The sequence below is a fragment of the Dendroctonus ponderosae genome, unplaced genomic scaffold, assembly GCF_020466585.1.
Source record: "Dendroctonus ponderosae isolate FM_Combo_2020 unplaced genomic scaffold, Dpon_F_20191213v2 Dpon_F_20191213_2, whole genome shotgun sequence".
In the NCBI taxonomy this organism is placed as follows: Eukaryota; Metazoa; Arthropoda; class Insecta; order Coleoptera; family Curculionidae; genus Dendroctonus; species Dendroctonus ponderosae.
The window spans coordinates 4,245,941-4,265,629 of NW_026018165.1; the positions used below are offsets into that span (position 1 = coordinate 4,245,941).

Genomic DNA, 19,689 nt, shown 5'->3' on the forward strand with positions numbered 1-19,689 from the left:
CAAATATGGCCTTAGCTATTTGTTTGTCAATAAGATGTTTTTCCCCTGCTGAAGTTCGCCTAACGAAATTGGACATTGAGGATTGGCTTTCACGTTTCTTTCTCTTGGAAGATTCTGGAAGTGAGTTGGAGCCTGTCGAGGGAAATGTAAAGGTGGAAGAAGCACTCAAAAGTCTCAAAAAAGTTGGGCGGAAGATCGATGTTTGTATTTGTTGTTGTGTCTTGTTTGTTTTGTTGCCTCTTACAAACGTCATGGTGTGCCTTCAGCCTTTGTACTATGCCTTGAATCTTTCTTACACTGTTTGCAAGTTGCTCTGCATCCTGACTTATTAGATGAGGTGGTTTTGATGTAAATCTGCCAAATACTGTCTTCTTTCCTTCCAGCCATTGCGTTCTGTTCAAACTGACTTATTATTACACAAACACAAAAAATTTACACACTTCAACATTAGCCTCTCTTGAAATTTTGTGATGAAATGAATAAGACCGAAGAAAGGCGACGGCATTTATAGATTACGCCGGGCAACGTGCGAAAACGAGTCGCGGGCCATTGCGACAAGAATTTTCAGTCGAAAATGCGTTCGGACAAGTATTGAATCGATTCAACTTAGCTTGAATCTTCTCGGCAACAGTTGCAATGACTTTAAAACAGCTAATTAAGCGGATTTATCAATTGATTTAATAAAGATCAAAAAAATCTTGATTTTTTTAATTAATTTAAATAAATCAGTGATTTTTTATTTTTTTAATAAAAATCAATTTTTGCCCAACACTGCTATAGTCCATCCCATTGAGATCTGGCGAGTAGATCGGGCATTCCGCCGACTAGATAAAATCCGGAAAATGAGTCCGGTACCAGTCCTGATTCGCTTTCGCCTTGTGGGCCGGAGTCCTATTAGCCCCATACACGAGCGAAATATTTGTCATCTGATACGTGGCGCGCCAAATTCGAAGAAATATCGGTGCGCTAATGGTTAACCACGAGCCAGATACGACTCGATGCGAATTTCGTACAAAATAAATCTGCAGATCTGGGGATCTACGGGCGAATACTAGTATCAGATATTATTGCCGCCTACTTCCGTGGCTTAAAGAAAATACATATTCAGATAAAATTTAACGGTTGACATTGGTACAGATTTGAGATGTAATGTATAATGTTATAATTCAAACATCGGGCAAGAGGTGATGATGAGCAAAATTTGGGTATAGAAATCTTGGAAGATGATGAGATAGTAGCTAATGTCACAGAAGAAAATCACTACTTCGATTACGAAGACGAAGCTATTCAGAAAATACCCAGTAAATAGGCGGTGAATTAATTTAATTTGTGTCTACTTTGGGCCGAAGAAAATGAATCGCCTCTGTATGAAGTGATTCTTCGTATTTGAATTATAGATATGTTACAGACGGTATATATACAGACTAGGCCATATGTTCAAGCGCAATGATGTTTTATGTCATGTTTACATTTTCAATTGTTAACTGCACAAATTGTGGTAAAAATAGTTTGCTCTTTGTTAAAGACGACGCTAAATATGATATATTTCAGATATGAAGTTACAAAAGTAAATCAGATGTAGTCATTAATAATCAAAATTATTGTCTCTATTTTTCAATTAAAATACGTTTCGGTGTATTTTTCCACCATCATTAGTTTTTCTACAATAACAGATAGTTAAAAAAAAATCATTAATTTAAAAAACAATCACAGTTCGTCAACAGCCTCATCATATCACACATTAAAATACATCACAATTGCAACACTTTAAAACATTCTAAAATTAATTAGGCCTAACATTGATTTCAAGAGAAATCAATATAAACAGTATTTTATTCGCTTTGTGCCCAAAATGGACAAAATTAATACTCCAAATGGCTTAAAGCAGCAACAACGCTACACATGTAAGTAAAAATATTTAAGTATCTGAACAAAGAATTCTAGTCTCTTCCCAAATTTGATTGTCCTGACTAATCACATGTTAGGCCTAATTAATTTTAGAATGTTTGAAAGTGTTGCAATTGTGATGTATTTTGATGTGTGATATGATGAGGCTGTTGACGAACGGTGATTGTTTTTTAAATTAATGAAATTTTTTTTAAACTATCTGTTATTTTAGAAAAACTGATGACGGTGGAAAAATACACCGAAACGTATTTTAATTGATAAATACAGACAATAAATGACTGAAACCCAGGAATTAATTTTTATTTGGAATTGAAACACAGTCAGGAAAGTATATGTCATTAATAATATAAGCTTTAATTTAAAAATATAGGTTTTACGAACAACTGTATGAGCGAACAAAATAGGTTGCCCAGAACAGCCGGGGTTTAACTAAAGGGTACCTAATGAATGTGCACATGTATGTTTCTCAAAATTTGCAGTATTTCACTAAGATAGTAAGTAGTAGATCAATTTGCCTTTTTAACGTTGGTTTTAATTAGTTCGGTTTGTATCGTTTGTTTGTTTTTCTATAATTATGTATTTAATTGTTTTAATAACAACGTGTTTATAAAACAAATACCAGCGTGCAATCGATTTCTAATTTTTTTTGCCGCATTTTTCCCTATGGCTGCCGACGCCCTTCCAGTTTATAGTTTCTAGTCGACCCACTTTCTTCTCACTTTTTTTGCGTAGATTTTCTGAAACCACTATGATGCCAGCACAAGCAATAGCTCTCCGTTTCTTGCTTCGCATTTTAAACACTTAGTTTAACTAATCTGTCTCTGCCACGACCAGATCTTTTAGTTCACTTGAAATACCACGCGCCAGATCAAGTCTGTCGTAAGATTTCACTCCACTAACGGACGGATCTGATACCTCCAATCCCACTGGAAGAATCGGCACTCGTGCTTGGTATGTTAATTAGTGGACAGGAAAAGATTTAGTTCGTCCGATCTGGATCTGTCGAATCAAATCTCTACGTATCTGAACTGTACGGATAATCTGCCCGTGTATGGGGCGCTATTGGAAGGTCCAATCCGCATCGCCAAAGTGTTGCTGGGCCCACAGAAGTACGACGGCTTTGAAGATGTCACTGTGGTAGATGTCCTTGTTGATTTTCACCCTCTGTTCCACGAAAACAAGGGGGTGTTACGCCTGACGCAATTTCCAGAGCAAACCATAACGGGCGCGAGATTGGCTTCGTTCGACGATGGCTTGATTGTGGGCTTCTCGTCCGTGAAGATTTTGTCCTACCGAAGGGGAGCGCCGCGACGAAGGAGTCGTTTGCATCTTTCAAGCCGTACGCATTTGTCGGTGAGGAGCTGATTTTTTGGAGTTTGTAGGGCTTGAGATGGGGATTCCTAGCTATTTGGCGGATTGATTCCCGGTTGATACCAGTCTCACACGCGATTTTTGTCATGGAGACCCTTGGATTTCTTCTGACGCGTTCTCGGACGAGCTGCCGGTTCTTGACGGTTCTGAAAATGCGCTTTCTGCCTCTTCTGGGTCGCGACCAGTATGGCCGAGCTCTTCAAACCTCTTGATAGATCGTTCGCGCTATACCAATCGGACGCTTTTTCAACTCATGTAACGCCAAAATTTGTTCTATTTAGTTTGACATCTTACAAAAGTAGCTTAAAAGTTGTTGAATAAAATTTAAACAAAACATATATGTAGTATTTTTAATGGAGTATCGAATAAAAACACATTCGTAACAATTTGGTTATCATTTTTTTATTGTCACCCGGTAACAAAAAAAAACTTTGCAAATGATAATTTTGATCTGCAGTACGGTATGGTATGAGTTGTTATGTGGGGAATGGCCTTTTAAAAATCAACCGCCCGAGGCGGTTATATGGCAGGTTGGTAAAGGAATTAAACAACCCCTTGCTAATTTGCAAGCGTCTGCCGAAGTTAAGGTAAATACAATAAGATATAATTGATACGATTTTAGCTTTGCATTGAAACATTAAAACATCTCAAATTTATCGAAAGTTTCATTGTCTATTATTGCCTGGTACTAATTTGGAAAGTATGTAGAATTGATTAGTTTTTTTTTGGTAAAATGCGCTAATTTAAGGAGCAATTAACTTATTTAATTTAAAGGTGAAAAGGTTTGTTAATACAAAAATATAAATCGTCAGATGTGCTAGATGTTCAACTACACTCGATTTTAGGATATACTGATGCTTTGTTGGCAGTATAAAGAAGATAAGCGACCCGATTTTCAAAAACTGTCAGATATTTTGGGCAAATTACCTAAGAAAAAGTTGGAGAGGAGTCCCTCGCATCCGGTGCATTTAAGCAGATCTGCTGAATCTGTATTCTAAATTAGAAAATAGGTGAAATTTAACTATAAGTAGAATTAACTCGTTCCTTCGTTATTCAATATACTGATAGCGGTTTTAACACAACATATTTTATTGTAGTTGAGCCGAGCCGTGATTTAAACTGAGAATGTTGCCGCATATTATCATTGCGTATTTCGACAGTATTTTCAGTTTATGCCAATAAACTTCTTTACAAAGCAAATTCACAGTTCGAATATTGGTATGCTGGTGCAAAATCCCTTCACAGACAGGATTTTTCAACTAAAATATTAAATAATTTCTAAAAGTTGTGAGAAAAGAAGAATGTGTTTCGAACATTTAGAATCACCTTCATTTGGTCAAATTTTTTACCAGCGGTCGACTGCCTGAAAGTCACTGTGTTCTATATGCTAATTATTCTTTTTAATTTCAGGTTAACCAAAATATGTAATTCAATACTTAAACTCAATGAAAACTGATTTGTACCAGTATAATAGTTTTCTCTTAGAACCAATTAAACAGTCACTAAATACATTTTTATGCCGTGAATGTTGCAATCGTATCAAAACATGTCTTTCAAGACTTTTCACTCAATTCCTTTCTCGTATAACGCGATGTTGTTAGACGTATTTTTTATAAAAATATTTGTCTAGACGTTGATGTTCTTTAAATTTAATTGTTGAACACGACATAGCTTTAAAATGGGTTCTAATAACATTGATATTCTGAATAATTAGAAGTAGAAAACGACACAGATTTCCGTCAGTTCGCCAGACATTCCTAGACTTGAGTGATCTTCAGTGATTTTCTAAAATAGTCACATCTACGTTATATGCGATTTTTGCTATAGATGTGAATTGGCTTGATTTTATTAGAACCCTTGTTATCTTTCTGACTGTAAGCTTAATTATTATATTATAATAACAGTCGAGGATTTTGCACAAGGAAAATGATATTTAGATTATTTTGCATCTAAGCACCAAAACAGCTGAATACGCACGCAATGATGTTTTCGAGTTAACTGAATATGATCAGATGATAGAATTATTAGAAAAATTTTGTAACAAAACATGGCTTAAATTGCTTTCTGTCTTGTATTGCTTTGTACCTAAACCATGTTTGATGTCTTTACTACGTAACTATTGAATACGTTATTTAAAAAAATCATATACAAACACCAATCGGGAATTAGACGTTTATATTCCTATTAAATAACAGCACTCGAGTAGAACACAAAGTTTGGACAAGAAAATGCACTTTAATAGTTAATTACGTTTTACTTGTAGCAAATTTACTCTACTAAATTGTTTAATAATAATATCCCGAAAAAGACACGTTTTCACTGCAAGTCGCACTATAGCTGATATTGTGCCGCAGTGAATAGGTGTATTTTTTGAAAATAAAATGCAAATCTTTGTATATATTTGTATAATTACTGTACATAATTTGTCGATTCGCTACTCAGCACGACCCTGTATATATGTTGAAATATGACAAAAATGCATTCCTAAAATTTTCTTGAAACTCTAGTCAATTTTATCGAGAAAATATTTAAGCGGGGACTCTATAACTTATGGGACCCTTGCTGCTTATTTTTAAATCCTAACTAACTATTCTGAACTTTTAAGTCAATGTAAAGTGATAGACTAGGGTGAAAATGAAAAATAAAAAAATCAACAAATACGGTATCCAGACTTTTAATTTAGGCTACAATATTGGGTGAACTAGCATGAGAATAACGAAGTGACGGCAACAAGTTCACCAACGTACAATACGAGAAATATACAGGTCACATAATTTTTACATATACATAATAAATAAAAAATAATACAAACATGGAAATTCCCACAATAAAAATCATTACAAAAATAGACAAATTCTTAAATTAATTCTAATTCTTTATGGTGTTGAAATACATATGACTAGTACAAACATATCGATTATATCACTCAAAGCACAGGTAGCTTTAAGATAATAGACAGCGATATCAAATAATATTGTGCATTTAGGTGCAAGTTACTTCATCATTAGTTTTTAAAAATACCGAGAATAAAACTCCCTTTACCAAATTTTACACAGATGGAATACTACCATATAAGCATATAAGCCATATACTTCTAGAGATTGAGATATTAGGTTTTAGTGAGGGAATAAAGCTACATAGTTATTTACGAGAATTACTATTAAATCAGTGTAGGTAGTAAGAACATACAACAGAAAACAAAAAGTGGCAGAAATGAAGAGATTTATGTTATGTCTTTCCTCTATACGAATTTATAAGTAAGTAGTTTAATGTTCAGCTCTGTATTTAGATTAATTCATAGATAGATTGTTTCTAATTCACAAATAGAAACTGAGAATACTTTAATAATATTCTACTCAATTAGGAATGAATCGAGGGATAAAAGTGGCTTAACACGTTCTCTTATGGAAAGACATACAAACAATACAATAAATCGGAAAAATAATTACTTATAACTTATAAATATGAGATATTTTTGAGTCAACTTAAAATGAAAAAGATATTCAGAGTAAAGAAAAAGAGTAAGTAAAAAGGCTTAACTGCAAAAGCATCTTATGAGAACAAAAATGTAAATCGTAACCCTAAAACTACTTAAACAATAGGAATAAATGGGAAAACATTCGACACATTTGAGTAACTTCTTTGAGAAAAACATTGAACTAATCTTACCGGATGTAATATAGGACTAGTAAAATATACATGGTGTCATATAGCTTAAATACGACTTGTTTTGTGAAACTTTCGTCTTCTAATATCAGTAACTACAAACATTGAACAGTGTAAATACATCCTGTAAACAGGATGTTGGCCAACTAAAGCACTAAATAAAAAAAATCAAGTCGTACGTATATTAGTCTTAAACATACAACTAAATAAAGATATTTCTCGGAATTGGCTCCCGGGAGATATTAGATATAATTAAAAATTATAAGTAATTTCTTCGTGCTTAGCTTAGGTATTGTGGCTGTTATACGCCAATCAATTCAATATCATTAATATAATATGGCATGTGTGCGCTTTTGGCGACATATGACTAGGAATGTTGGGAACTTATCTAACATTAAAATAGTCTTATCACATTCAATGATATCGAAAAGACAAAGCAGCAAAAGTGCAGAATCAAGAAGAAACGTTAAAAATTGGAGTTTTAGGTAAATCGTAACTGTAAAATAATTTTAAAACGTTGGACAACACTTAAGGCAATTAGTTTATAGTTTTACGGGTACATTGATAAGGACCATGTTTAATAATTTTGCTTGTACTTGACTTTCTAGCTTAATATACAGGGTGTACCAGAGATGCAGAGATGGCCATTATTTTCTACGAATTTATCGAACGTAAGTAAAATGCTCTGAATAAATTAGTGTCGTCCAAAATTGTGCAGTTTGTTTCTTGACTAGCGATAGAGAGAAGACATTTTTAGAGAGAAAGAGTATTTTTAAAATAAATTTCTTGTTAATTGATTTTCGATTTAAAATTGTTAGAAATTATGGCATATTCCACATCGCTTGCTTTTTACATACAATTCTGAAGCGAAAGTGTATGAAATATAGTATGAGCGATAACAGGAGTAATTACAGTTACCAAAATTTGTAAGTATAGGAAAACTAAAAATTATTTTTTATAGATATAAAATCAACCAACTAAAGTCAATCCAGAAAACTCCAACAGTAAGACAATTGTTTGTTTCTTAATTTTACTTGCTTTAAATTGTAATTTGTACCACACAAATGGCAATATATTATTCAAATTTTCAGGTGGAGCAGGTGGAGCACCTATTTACAATTTTATTGACATTGAAGTCAAGGAATTCGAAAAATCTTATTTTAAAATTAACAAGTGCATAGATCGTTTTAATGAAACGACAATGTTCGCAATGTTTAGCCAGTCGTGTTGAGAGGCAATTCAAACCGGTCACGCATGTTATCTTCGATTTAGACGGGGTGATTATAGATTCCGAAAAAATATACAAAAAAGCTTTTCAGAAAACAGTTGAGGATTATGGCCAGACATTCACTGATGCCTCTTACCGAATGATGTCCGGACGTACAGGTGCAAACGTCGCTAAAATTACCATAAAGGAATACAATCTAAACGTTTTGCCAGCGGATTTAATCAACAAATATCGCGGATATTCATACCCTGCCCTGATCAATGTTGAGCTTCTTCCAGGTGTTGAGAGACTAATCAAACACCTGTACCAACACCATGTACCGATTGCTATAGCGACATCATCCGCAAAGGAATCGTTCATGATGAAAACAAGACGATTTGGACATTTAATAAATCTGTTCGACCACATAGTTTGCGGTGGCGATCCGGAAGTGAAAACCGGCAAACCAGATCCGGACATTTATTTAGTGTGTGCTTCCAGATTTGCACAAAAGCCTCATCCTTCAAAATGTTTGGTCTTTGAAGATTCAGAAATAGGACTGAGGGCTGCATTGAGTGCTAACATGCAAGTGGTTTTGACACCAAACGAAACCGTTCCGGAAGAAATTTGGGCGCTCGCCACTTTAAAAATCGAGTCACTTGAAGTCTTTGCACCCGATTTGTTTGGCTTGCCAGCGTTTACTTAGAGTGAAGGCGTCCAAAAGCAAAGTAGCAATTCCGCAAATCAAATTATTCAATCCGAACAGAAAGATATTATCACCTGCTACACCTGTTTTTCCTTTAAATAGTAGATATTAAAAATGCGATAATAAACAACACCATATTGTTTTAGCATGCATTGCTTAATTGTTGTCCAACACTTTAACCGATATTTTTCAACCTCTAAATAAATAATTTCTTTGTTAATTCATCTTGAGTAACCATATGATGATAAATGAGTAAAATTTAATTTCTCAAACCACGTTTTTAACATGGATTAATTTATAAAATCGAATCGTTGAAACGAATTTGTATCTAACGCAATTGAGACCGTATCTATAACTTGCATCATAATAGTCTCATAATAAGCAAATAAATTAACTAACATTCAAATTTTTGAATGTTAGATTGCTTTAGAAATCAGAATATTTAGAGTTAGTTACTTTGAACATCTGGCAAACTGTAACTAGTAATTAAAAAGTCATTGGGGGCAAACGGCCTAAAATATTTTCAAGATGGTCACACTTAAATGGAACATACAACAACCCTATATATTATTACATTTTAAATTCTGCTTTAATTTATATTTATATTGTATGTATAACATCCTATACGTAAGTCTAACCGTTTTTCATATATTTGAAATTTTATGTAAAAAATTACAGTTGCAGCCACTCGAATAATGATTCATTTCTTCTTAATTTTGCAATTTCCTACTTGGATAGAAAAACACATACATATAGGGAGAAGTTTTAGTCAAATTTATGGCAATATTTTCTTTAAGCCGTTTTTTATCTCAAGTTATCGGCCACAACTTTGAAATAAAAAAAATGATTATTCCTTGAAATCATACAATCGGAACCATAATTTGAGTATGTATCAAACATCAGTTTACACTGACAAAAATATTTTCTATATCTACAAAAGGCAATACTGATGATAATTACTTACCTTACTATATCACTATTACTGAGAAATCTTTTTGACTTGGTCGTTCGGTAAATCCACATGAAATGAGATTCCATAAGGTCTTAAATGGTAAATCAAATACTCTAAAACGTACATTTGATTTGGCGAGACGTAGTGAAACGAGACCGCATTATCTGAGCAGCATTCCATGCCCTAAAAATCAATTTTTATATCTACCTAACTTGGTAATAACTCCGATTAACTTACCTCTTTATTTTCGTAGAAAATATACTGCCAGTACCAGAAGTTTTTTGATACGTGGCCCGGAATTAGGTGATGTTCGGGAACGAAAGGAAAAAATCTCCCACGTCCCATCGAATCTCGGGAATCTCCGGCTATTACTTGTACAGCTTCCATACAGCGGCCCAATTCTACATCTTCAGCGCCATTATCACTCTTTGAACAACCAGAAGCGTTGCGCAAACCAATCTGGAAATCATGTCAATACATTATTTCACTCATACTGATACAATGAGGAAACATTCCTAACTTCTATGATCTTGACGATAGTTCAGTTTCAAGGAACGTTGCAATAAATTTCAACGTTTAATTACTATATAACGAACTCAATATCGAAACATTGTTAAATGCCCTGCTCTGAATGGGTTTTCGACTAGAAACTATCCGATAATGTGGATATTATTTGTGCTGCTCTGTTACTGATTCTTTGTAATCAAGATTCATTAATTGGGTGTTCTCAATTATGCATTCAACAAAAGGGGTTTACTTTGAAAATATTGTTTAACTTTCGCAATTTATTACCCATCTGTTTTCTTCGAAGTTTCGTATTACGGTGCAATTATAAGACAAACTATATCGTACTAGAGAGATATAAGAAATTAGCGACATATCATTGCTATACATACATTCAGCATGCTCATTTACCCATAACAACAAAAATAATCAAACATATGTAAAACATAACCACAACACAAGACAAATATCTAACAACTTTCTTGCTCTACCTGAAAAAATAATCGAACAATTCATCTTAAGTTTCTTAATTATGTAGCCCCACAATTGTATAATTTATTGCCAAGTATAATAAGATCAATAAATAACTTCAATTTGTTTAATAAAAAATCCAGAGAATAGATTACTATACACAGGAACACATTTGTTCAGATACTTTCTCAAAAGTTGCTAGTTTTAGGTAAGAATATACATGTATGGTAGGCTATGTGGATTACTGTTAAACCAGAACAGAAAATAAAAATTTGATTACTGATATAAAAAAAATTTGTAACCTCAAGAGTACATACAGGTACAAGGTATCTAGGTACTCAACAAATATTTTTTACATTATATGAATTGTAAATTGACAAATAATTTTCTGTTTACATATATATTTTTAATAAATTTTGAATTTTAATTTGAATTAAATTGAAAACCGTTACTTCTAACGACTTTAATTAGAAACAAATTTTATCAAGATATTATAGTTTAATGCAGCTAGTTACCGAATGCGATAAATGTATATTAATCTAAAACTATGTGTTAAAAACCGCAAGTAGAGCTTTGCTTCGGGTGCGGTACTTACTGATACTGGTTTATGGTAATATTGTCATTTTTTTATGAAAAATAGCAATCATGGAAATAAAAACTCATATTTTCATATTCAATTTTCAAATCAAACCAATAACGAAGAAGTAACTATTTCACGTGTAACACAACTAATCTTATCGTTTTCTTACCTCAACAAACCGTCTTAGGGCTTCTTTACTTAGTACATAGCCAGCACCACCACTCATATACCCTTGTTTCACATACGGTTTGAATCGACATCCAAAATAAATTGATTCGTTTGAACTGTATGGCGTCAGCATGTATCTCAAATTTTCTAATATCATATACCTACAAAATAATGAGATTATCCAACTTTAATTAAATGTATGTAACTTACGTATCATCATCAGCTTTGAGGAACCAATCAGCCTTATCAAAATAGTGCTTGTAAACATACTCAAAAGCCCTTTTGGTTTTTCCCCATAAATATTTGCGACCTTCCTTAACAGGTAAGGCTATTGCTGGCAGAGACGCATCTGAAAGGAAATAAATAGATGCATGTTATTTGAACTAGAAGAAGAAGAACTATTTTTCTTTTGATATAAAAGCTTGAATAAAAAGAAGATTTTTCTTTTGTATTAACATGTTACTTAAAATCCATTCAAAATGTGAGATAATTTAAATGCAAACAAACAAAAAGCAAAACAAGCAATGACAAAATTTTTTTTTGGAACACAACTAATTATAAAACTCATCTTGGGTAGAAATTAGCAAACAAATCATCATATTGGATTGATGCATTTTTATTTAAAATCGATTAATAATATGCATTTTCTGATGCGTTTCATTGATGCAAACCTCGGGTTTTACGTTTTTTTATTGCACAATTTTTTATACTTTAATCGGAAAACAACAGCATTAATAATCCATGGAAACTAATTGGTTTTGAACTAAAACATCTAACGATGTTTTTTTGTATATGTATCTGTTTTTAGTTCTTCAGAAGTGTTGCTTTTATTTGAATGGGATATTTTGTTTCTGCATTATTATTTTCATTCTATACCTATTAATAAATATATTTTGGCTAAATCCGGTATGTAAAGTACTAAAGTTAAAACGTAAAGTTTATGTGTTTATCAAACTTAAAACAACAAAGTGATTCATTTACATAAGCATTGAACTTCGTAGCTTAAATATTCTACTTGAATACGTTCAACGTTTTCATTTCTGTAAACAGGATGAAGATTTAAAATACAAGTCGGCCATATAACTGATATATTCATACATTCATGCACGAAACAACGTTTAAAAATTACACATGTTACATAGCTTTAACACTACTATGTAAGCTGTAAGTACTGCTTTAGAATAATAAATGTTAATAGCACAATTCTTTATTTGAAAAACAGATTTTTCAGTTCGTGTGCAAAATGAAAAATATAATTGTAGTGTGTGATTATAAATGACTATTAGACTCAATGACGCTTCTAAGAATTAAATGTATGTTTTAAAAGAAGAAAGTAAATGAAGATACATTCTTGTAGACTCTGCCAGATATTAAATAAACTAACTATACATGCATTTTTCACAACGAAGTTCCTCAACAATATTGGGTAAAACTTCAAATGTTGTCTGAAAGTGAAACAAATCCACCTTTACATAACGGGACCGGGAAATATTTTAATATTTTTTAAAAGGTGGAGCAGTACTTTCAAGAAAAAAACAATCAACATGCATTTTTGAATATTTCACATATAGAGACAGTATCTGTTTTATTTGATAAAAAAAAATAAATATGCATGCATATCAGTGATGGCGAGACGAATAGGAAGTATGATACAGATAAGAACGTTTGAACAAGCTGTTCGACTCTAATTATTTTACACACATTATTTGTTGATAATATTCATATCAACACATTCATAAAAATCTGGAAATTATTTGGAAGTCAAGGATTATAACTTTATGGTAGTTTTTGTTGCAGTTAAGAAATATAAATTTTCGATTTCTTCAAAACAAAAACTTTTCGTTAATATAAAAGTTAAAAATTTAAAACTTTCTTGAATTGACAGAAAATTAAATAGTTATTAATCGTTTATGAAGATTTATTCGATTAGAAATGGTTAGTTAATTCAACCAGCGTCAGATATGAAAAAGTAATATTAGTTAATATTATGGCCGTATGAATGAAGAAAATCGACATTACGCATTTCTTCTCCCGCCAATTTTCCGCTGGAGGATTATAAATGTAATCTTCATATTTAGAAGATCTAAGTTAAATTGTAAAGATTAGAATTAATTCTCACGCAAAAAAAATCGGCCCGAAAGCTAAAATGCTTTAAACATCATCTAAATAATTCTAATTAAAAATAGATTAAAATAATCTATCGGCTTCAATATAAATCAATAAATAATAAACAAAAACACACAAACCAAGTTATAAATAATACATAAACCAAAATATACTTCTAACATAGGTAATTTATCTACCTATTTTTTGAGGTAAATTTAAACTCTTCAGTCTTGTTCTGCTGAGAAGCAAAGATTACTGATAAAGTAAGTTTTGAACAAAATAGATGAAAGTACTTACCCTCTTTGGAACTCATAAACAGCAAAATATTACATCGTTTGCCCCAAGTATTTTTTACATGTCTGGCTCGTTTCTCGTGATTGTTGGGGCCAGTCATAATCCAACACAAGACTCTCACGTCCTTGTACAGTTTGTCTGCCACTGAACTATCTTCCAGAAGATGAAATTCCTCATTTTTTAAATGTACACCTATCAAAATGCAATTTAAATGAGGCGAATGATTAAGATGTATGTATAAGAGAATGTTGTTGATAGGGCCATACCTGGATCAATTGTAGGTCCCGCTAGCAAATCCATTTCATAACTTGAATGGGGATCGGAAAATGCGATTTGTTGAGTTAGGGCTACATAGGCAACAGTAAAGCCTATGGCCAGCCCGGATAATAACATCAAAACGCATTGTTTATTAATTGCTTGCCTGCAATTAAGTAATAACACGAAAATACAGTGTTCATTGTTCTTTAAATTAGGCCTTAAACCCTGTAGACTTACCATTTATACATCCTTATTTGCCTCATATCAAACTGCCGTAAAAACCAATTAATTTATAGTCGAAATTTGACCATTTTGTGCATTCAGAGAAAGATTTACTACGGTGCTCATAATAAAAGCTTGATGATTACTTAATAGAACCAACAGACTACAAATCTGCTTCCTGTTCTCACTTATAACTTATCACTCATTTTATTTGAATACTGTTACACAAATCGCACAAAACTTGATTGAAGCTCCTTGTTTATTTATCGGTTTGAAACCAAATGCAGACCCGATCCTTGTCACATTTGTTTACTGCGAAAACGACATTTCTAGGTTGGAAATGTCGTTTAATCTTTAGATTCGGTTGGTATCATTGCTGGCGAGCAACTACCCGAAGTAGTGACGTCATTGTAGCTAATTGTATAAAAAATTGAAATATTTTTTTTATGTAATGAAATGAAACCACAGAAAATATACATTTGTTTTAGGATTGATGTTTCATCTGCTCAGACTAAAGACGTGTACCACCCGGATAATTTCCCTACGTCTTCAGTTCACCTTTCCATTGCTACAAACAATAATGCCTAAATAGTTCCGTTTTAATGTTTAGCATCTTTTAAGTAATCTAGGAATTTAGCATTTCATTTTGCCGATGGCTGTGCTTTCCAAAGGTCGGAGTCACAAATTCTGATTTCTTTAAGAACTTAAACGCTTTATTTAACAAAACATATTCCTTCAACATTGTATTCTGCAAATACACATACAATTTTTACATATCGCCCAAATTATACATAAAATGTAACTTGAGTACACGGGTACAAGATTGGCTTCACATAAATTAATGAAATGACAGTCTAAACTAAAATAGGTGCTATCGATTCCATGATCTAATCGTAAATATCTTCTTTGTCTGCAACATACCTGAAAAATATTATACATTTTAATAAAGTGAGGAAATAAGCCTAAAAGCATACGTTGTGAAAGTAAAGTTCTGTCCGAACCTCAGATTAAACAGATGCATTTGATTTGATTACGTTTTTCGATGGTAGCAACAATGGTTCACAGTCTATATAAAAGTAGGTAGTTACGAGAGCTTATTTGCCGGCCCAATATTCAATTTGATATATTGAGTAGCATCAACAAGAAAATCAGGGTATTTAATGTTAAACTTGTCCAGTTTGTAATAAGCCACAAGTCATTAAAATAGCAGCGTTGAAAGTATAAATTAAAAAAATCATGAGAATTTAAGGTGGTAATTAGAAGAAAACATAATGAAACACTGTCTTGTCATCAAATGAGGGGAATATGGAATAGTAACATTATAGTATGGGGAAAGTCTACAAGGCGCAGTCGTAGCGCGTGTCCTTGGATTAATTCTACTGTTTGTAAAAATATACATCGGTACCTACTTTTATCCCTACCACCTATTTTTCATTGATAAATCGCAGATCGATACAATTCAAATGTTGGTCCCAAACACACTCAGACCAATAAATGAATATGAAATAGGAATTGAATTAAACATTGGGTGCGCTTTAAAACTAAACAATAACAAATGTTTATCAACCTGTAAAGTATTTAAATGTTTGAGGACGAATTAGAGGCTATTAGAGAGAAAAGGCTATTAAATAATATTTACCACTGATCATTGTTCAAACTATTCCGATTTTTTTTCTTCAAATTGCAAATACCTCTGAGAAACTTGATGAATCTTGAAGTTTACTGCGTCACATCATCAATAACAGTGAAGTAAAAAATAAAAAATGTACAACGATCGCCTAAATGCCCGAAAACTCACCAGTTTTAAGCAATGGCCGCGAAAACCGCTCTTTCGATAAAATTAATAATGTGGTTTTCACCCTCACTTAACGTTGCTATAAGAAAGTCGGGTTTGAGGTTTCAGTCTCCAGCTTAGATATTAACACCAAAAAATATTAATATTAAAAATTTCTAATAAAAAATTCCAAGCCCCATGTTGTCTTTGTCTTTTAGTTGCAAAACATTGTATCTATTTCACTAACTTCGTATCACAAGTTAATAGATTCCGAGGTACAAGGTGTCAAAGAAGTAAAAATTCTTAACCAGTTTAGCTATTACAAACAAAAATGTGGTGGCGGTTTATTAGATCGGGGAATCCAAATTTACTATTACTTAACTACTGCCATTTAAAACACCGGAATGTTTTGGGTTTTGAAACATCGCCTTTTGGTTGGCAATATCGCGTTCTTCGGTATTTTCTAAACAAAAAATGTGTACAGTAGTAGTATATAACAACATACAGTATGTATGTTGGTCATTTTCAGTAAATTCAATGTAATAGTAGAAGTTAAAATATTTCTTTTAGCACTTAACTAGCAGTAAAAGAAATTTTGTGCATACCCAACTTTAAAAATATCAATTTATGACAAAATTAAGAATCCAATTTGAGTCAGTTAAAAAAATCACTGGAGGTTTGAATGTGAAATATCTCGAAAATACTGAGAGATATCAACTTTAAACAAGTACACATTTTTTTGATTAAGAAATATCGATGAACGAGATATTACCGACAAAATAGCGATTTGAAAATCTAAAAATTGCCTGATGTTTAACTCGCTCCAGACTACTGTAACACAATTTTTTTGGTTATAGTAAAACTGGTTAAGAATCTATTAATAATGAACGAATATTTATTACATGTAAAAATGAAATTATACAGGGTGGTCATTTTCTGAATCTTTGTATGGGTAACTTCTACATTTTTAAAGATGGAGAATCCGTTAAATGGGCAAAATTGGGCAGAATTTGATTGCCTATTCATTACCGTTTTCAAAATTAAAACTGCCCTCATTACAACTTTTTGCGTTGAATCCAATAAACTAGCACTTATCATAGTCAACTTGATTTACGAGATAAAAAATAAACTTATGGTTTTTTAAAGGTAATCATAGTTGGCTGTGGGCCTTTTAAAATCATTATTTTTTTCTGAATTTAACGATATAATTGTTTGTATGTTTTTCTCCTTTTGTTGCCGTAAAACTACAAAAGAAGATAAAAAAATGTGTAGTAGACTATGAAAACGAGAACTATATTATCACACAAAGGACAAAACAATAATGAATCGTTTAAATTAAATGTTGAAAATTGACTTCCGTTTACGTCCAGGCGTTTTTTGGCATCTTCACACTCAACTCTTGAGTTGTGTGAAGGTGCAATATCATGTTGAAAATATGCCAATTTTCGATACGATGCTAACGGAAAACTATTCAACATGTCTTCAAGTTCATTTGATAAAAAGTGTAAATATCTTTCCATATTTAAATTGTGATTATAAAAGAATGGACCAATCATTTTATCACTAAAAATGCCTCACCAGACATTCACAAAAAAAAACACGTTTATCTCGCCTATTTTCAATTAGATGATGATTTTCATTAGCCCAGTAAACATGATTGTGTCTGTTAATGGTTTCATTTTTGTTTTGTGCTTTGTGTGATAGTATAGTTCTTGTTTCCATAGCCTACTACAAATGTTTTATCTTCTTTTGAAGTTTTACGGCAACAAAAGGAGAAAAACATACAAACAGTTAAATTCAGCAATAAATAAGGATTTTAAAAAGCCCACAGCCAACTATGATTACCATTTAAAAAAACAAGTTTATTTTTTATCTCGTAAATCAAGTTGACTATGACAACGAGTGCTAGTTTATTCGATTCAACGCAAAAAGTTGTACTAAGGCCAGTTTTAACTTTTTTTCTAAGTTAAGCAGTTTACGTAATAAGTGATAATTAAAAAAGTGTTGATTTCTTGTCTTTTCATGATATTTCAGGAACCAAGTCGGGTACCTAAATTTTGAAAACGGTGATGAATAGGCAATCCTATTTTGCTCAAATTTGCCCATTTAACGGATTCTCTATCTTTAAAAATGTAGAAGTTACCCATCCAAAGATTCAGAAAATGGCCGCCCTGTATACGATAATCACGAAAATATCCAAATCCCAGACAAACGGGCACCAAACACCATTAGCAAGATAATGTTTCGCTGACTATGCTGGCAAATTTCGTAAAAATCCCCAAAGTGACCAAGTTGTAGTAAATTTTTCAATTTAGAGCCCGACTAGACTGGTTCTGGAAAGAAATATTGCTCAACTTAAACGTTCGTAAATCTATTAACTTTCGGGTAAGACAAATTTGCCCAAATCGTAATAGGTATTTAAACGTAAACAATTTGTCAGTGAATTTTGTCTTCTCAATATGAGAAGTGCTGTTGAAGTAATGAAATAGATCTTGAGTATATCATTGTTCTTACCTAACAATATCAGCAGGTCTAAGAAGTCTTTCTGCATCTGTATCCGGAATTTCAAAGCCAAATTCATCTTCGATGGCCATAATCACCTCGACATGATCGAGCGAATCTAAACCTAAGTCATTGATAAAATGTGATTCCAAAGTGAGCTGAAAATCAGAACATCATGGTCATATCATATGATTTCGAATTTGGTGCTTAACATTTCTAGAGACTAATGCCTAGTAACAGTGGTAAAGCAATTAATAGAATCCAGAAGACTAATTTGAATCTTGTTACCATTGCTACCATCACAAGCAAAATTACCGTACCTTATCGGGGTTGACTTTATCATACAATTTTAATACTAAAAGTACCCTGTCAGCAATAAGTTTTAAAGTCAGTGGCGGTTTGGAACTGTAACTTCGCTCATGAGGCAAAACGAGTCTCTGAAATAGAAAAGAACTATTATAGCCTGATACCTTGTCAGCTGTTATTTTATCGTAGGACGCAACAACTTTCAGCACTCGATCTTTGATTTCTGCCTCTGTCGGTTTGGACTTAATTACTTCTGGCGAATAATACCTGAACTGAAGACAAAAAGATCCAAGTGACTTATAAAGGAAAATAATTGCACTGTATGTAACTAGCAGAAAGTTGAAAAGTGAGGTTATACTTCGTTATGTAATTTTGCTAAAAATGCCAGAATTTCTTAAGCTAGCGGGCAGATATAACGGTTATATAAATCGCCACTATGATTTTGATTGTTTCTCTTAAGAACTGTAACGATAAAAGCAATAAAATTCTACCTGTGTAGCTGCTAGGATGGGGCCATTAGTGAAGCTCGGCTGGGCAGCAATGGTCAGCTTCTTCAGTGGTACAATCCTAGATTTGGTTGAGAAACATCTCAAATATGAAGCGGATCTCGCTAACGAGCGTATATTTTTCACTAAACCCGACATTTTTTCGCTGAAAACAACGTAACCTCTCTGCGGTTTTCAGGCACTTATCA

The 19,689-nt window shown here is 32.7% G+C and overlaps 4 protein-coding genes across 8 annotated transcripts in view; 2 read left to right on the forward strand and 2 right to left on the reverse strand.

Moving 5' to 3' along the window:
* The window catches only part of LOC109538283 (kinase suppressor of Ras 2), a 17,326-nt gene extending 11,384 nt beyond the window's left edge, over positions 1–5,942 (forward strand). For 2 of the 3 annotated variants that reach the window (XM_019905452.2, XM_019905453.2), the window contains exons 14-15: positions 3,737–3,866; positions 4,125–5,942. In XM_019905452.2, the coding sequence (XP_019761011.2) occupies positions 3,737–3,866; positions 4,125–4,277 (283 nt within the window). In that variant the 3' untranslated portion in view covers positions 4,278–5,942. The remainder of the gene's footprint in view (positions 1–3,736; positions 3,867–4,124) is intronic. The other variant, XM_048663981.1, reaches the window with a different exon arrangement.
* Positions 1–14,858, reverse strand: part of LOC109538293 (glycoprotein-N-acetylgalactosamine 3-beta-galactosyltransferase 1) — a 16,553-nt gene extending 1,695 nt beyond the window's left edge. The window contains exons 1-7 of one of the 2 annotated variants that reach the window (XM_048663984.1): positions 14,429–14,858; positions 14,200–14,354; positions 13,937–14,125; positions 11,744–11,882; positions 11,535–11,694; positions 10,048–10,269; positions 9,823–9,993 (exon numbers count right to left, since the gene is read on the reverse strand). In XM_048663984.1, coding sequence (XP_048519941.1) covers positions 9,838–9,993; positions 10,048–10,269; positions 11,535–11,694; positions 11,744–11,882; positions 13,937–14,125; positions 14,200–14,354; positions 14,429–14,454 — 1,047 coding nt within the window. In that variant the 5' untranslated portion in view covers positions 14,455–14,858 and the 3' untranslated portion in view covers positions 9,823–9,837. Of the gene's footprint in view, positions 1–9,091; positions 9,994–10,047; positions 10,270–11,534; positions 11,695–11,743; positions 11,883–13,936; positions 14,126–14,199; positions 14,355–14,428 lie in introns of those variants that run through there. The other variant, XM_019905466.2, reaches the window with a different exon arrangement.
* Positions 6,126–9,004, forward strand: LOC125503505 (pseudouridine-5'-phosphatase-like). Its single transcript, XM_048663985.1, has one exon. The coding sequence runs from the start codon at positions 8,136–8,138 to the stop codon at positions 8,856–8,858; it is 723 nt and encodes a 240-aa protein (XP_048519942.1). The 5' UTR covers positions 6,126–8,135; the 3' UTR covers positions 8,859–9,004.
* Positions 14,859–15,104: 246 nt separating the features above from the next.
* On the reverse strand, positions 15,105–19,689 carry LOC109538295 (acyl carrier protein, mitochondrial; the record flags this gene model as incomplete). 2 transcript variants are annotated; one of them, XM_019905467.2, is given in 4 exon segments in its annotated part: positions 15,105–15,334; positions 18,702–18,847; positions 19,010–19,126; positions 19,487–19,689. In XM_019905467.2, coding segments are annotated over 4 exon segments (450 nt in total). In that variant the 3' UTR covers positions 15,105–15,300.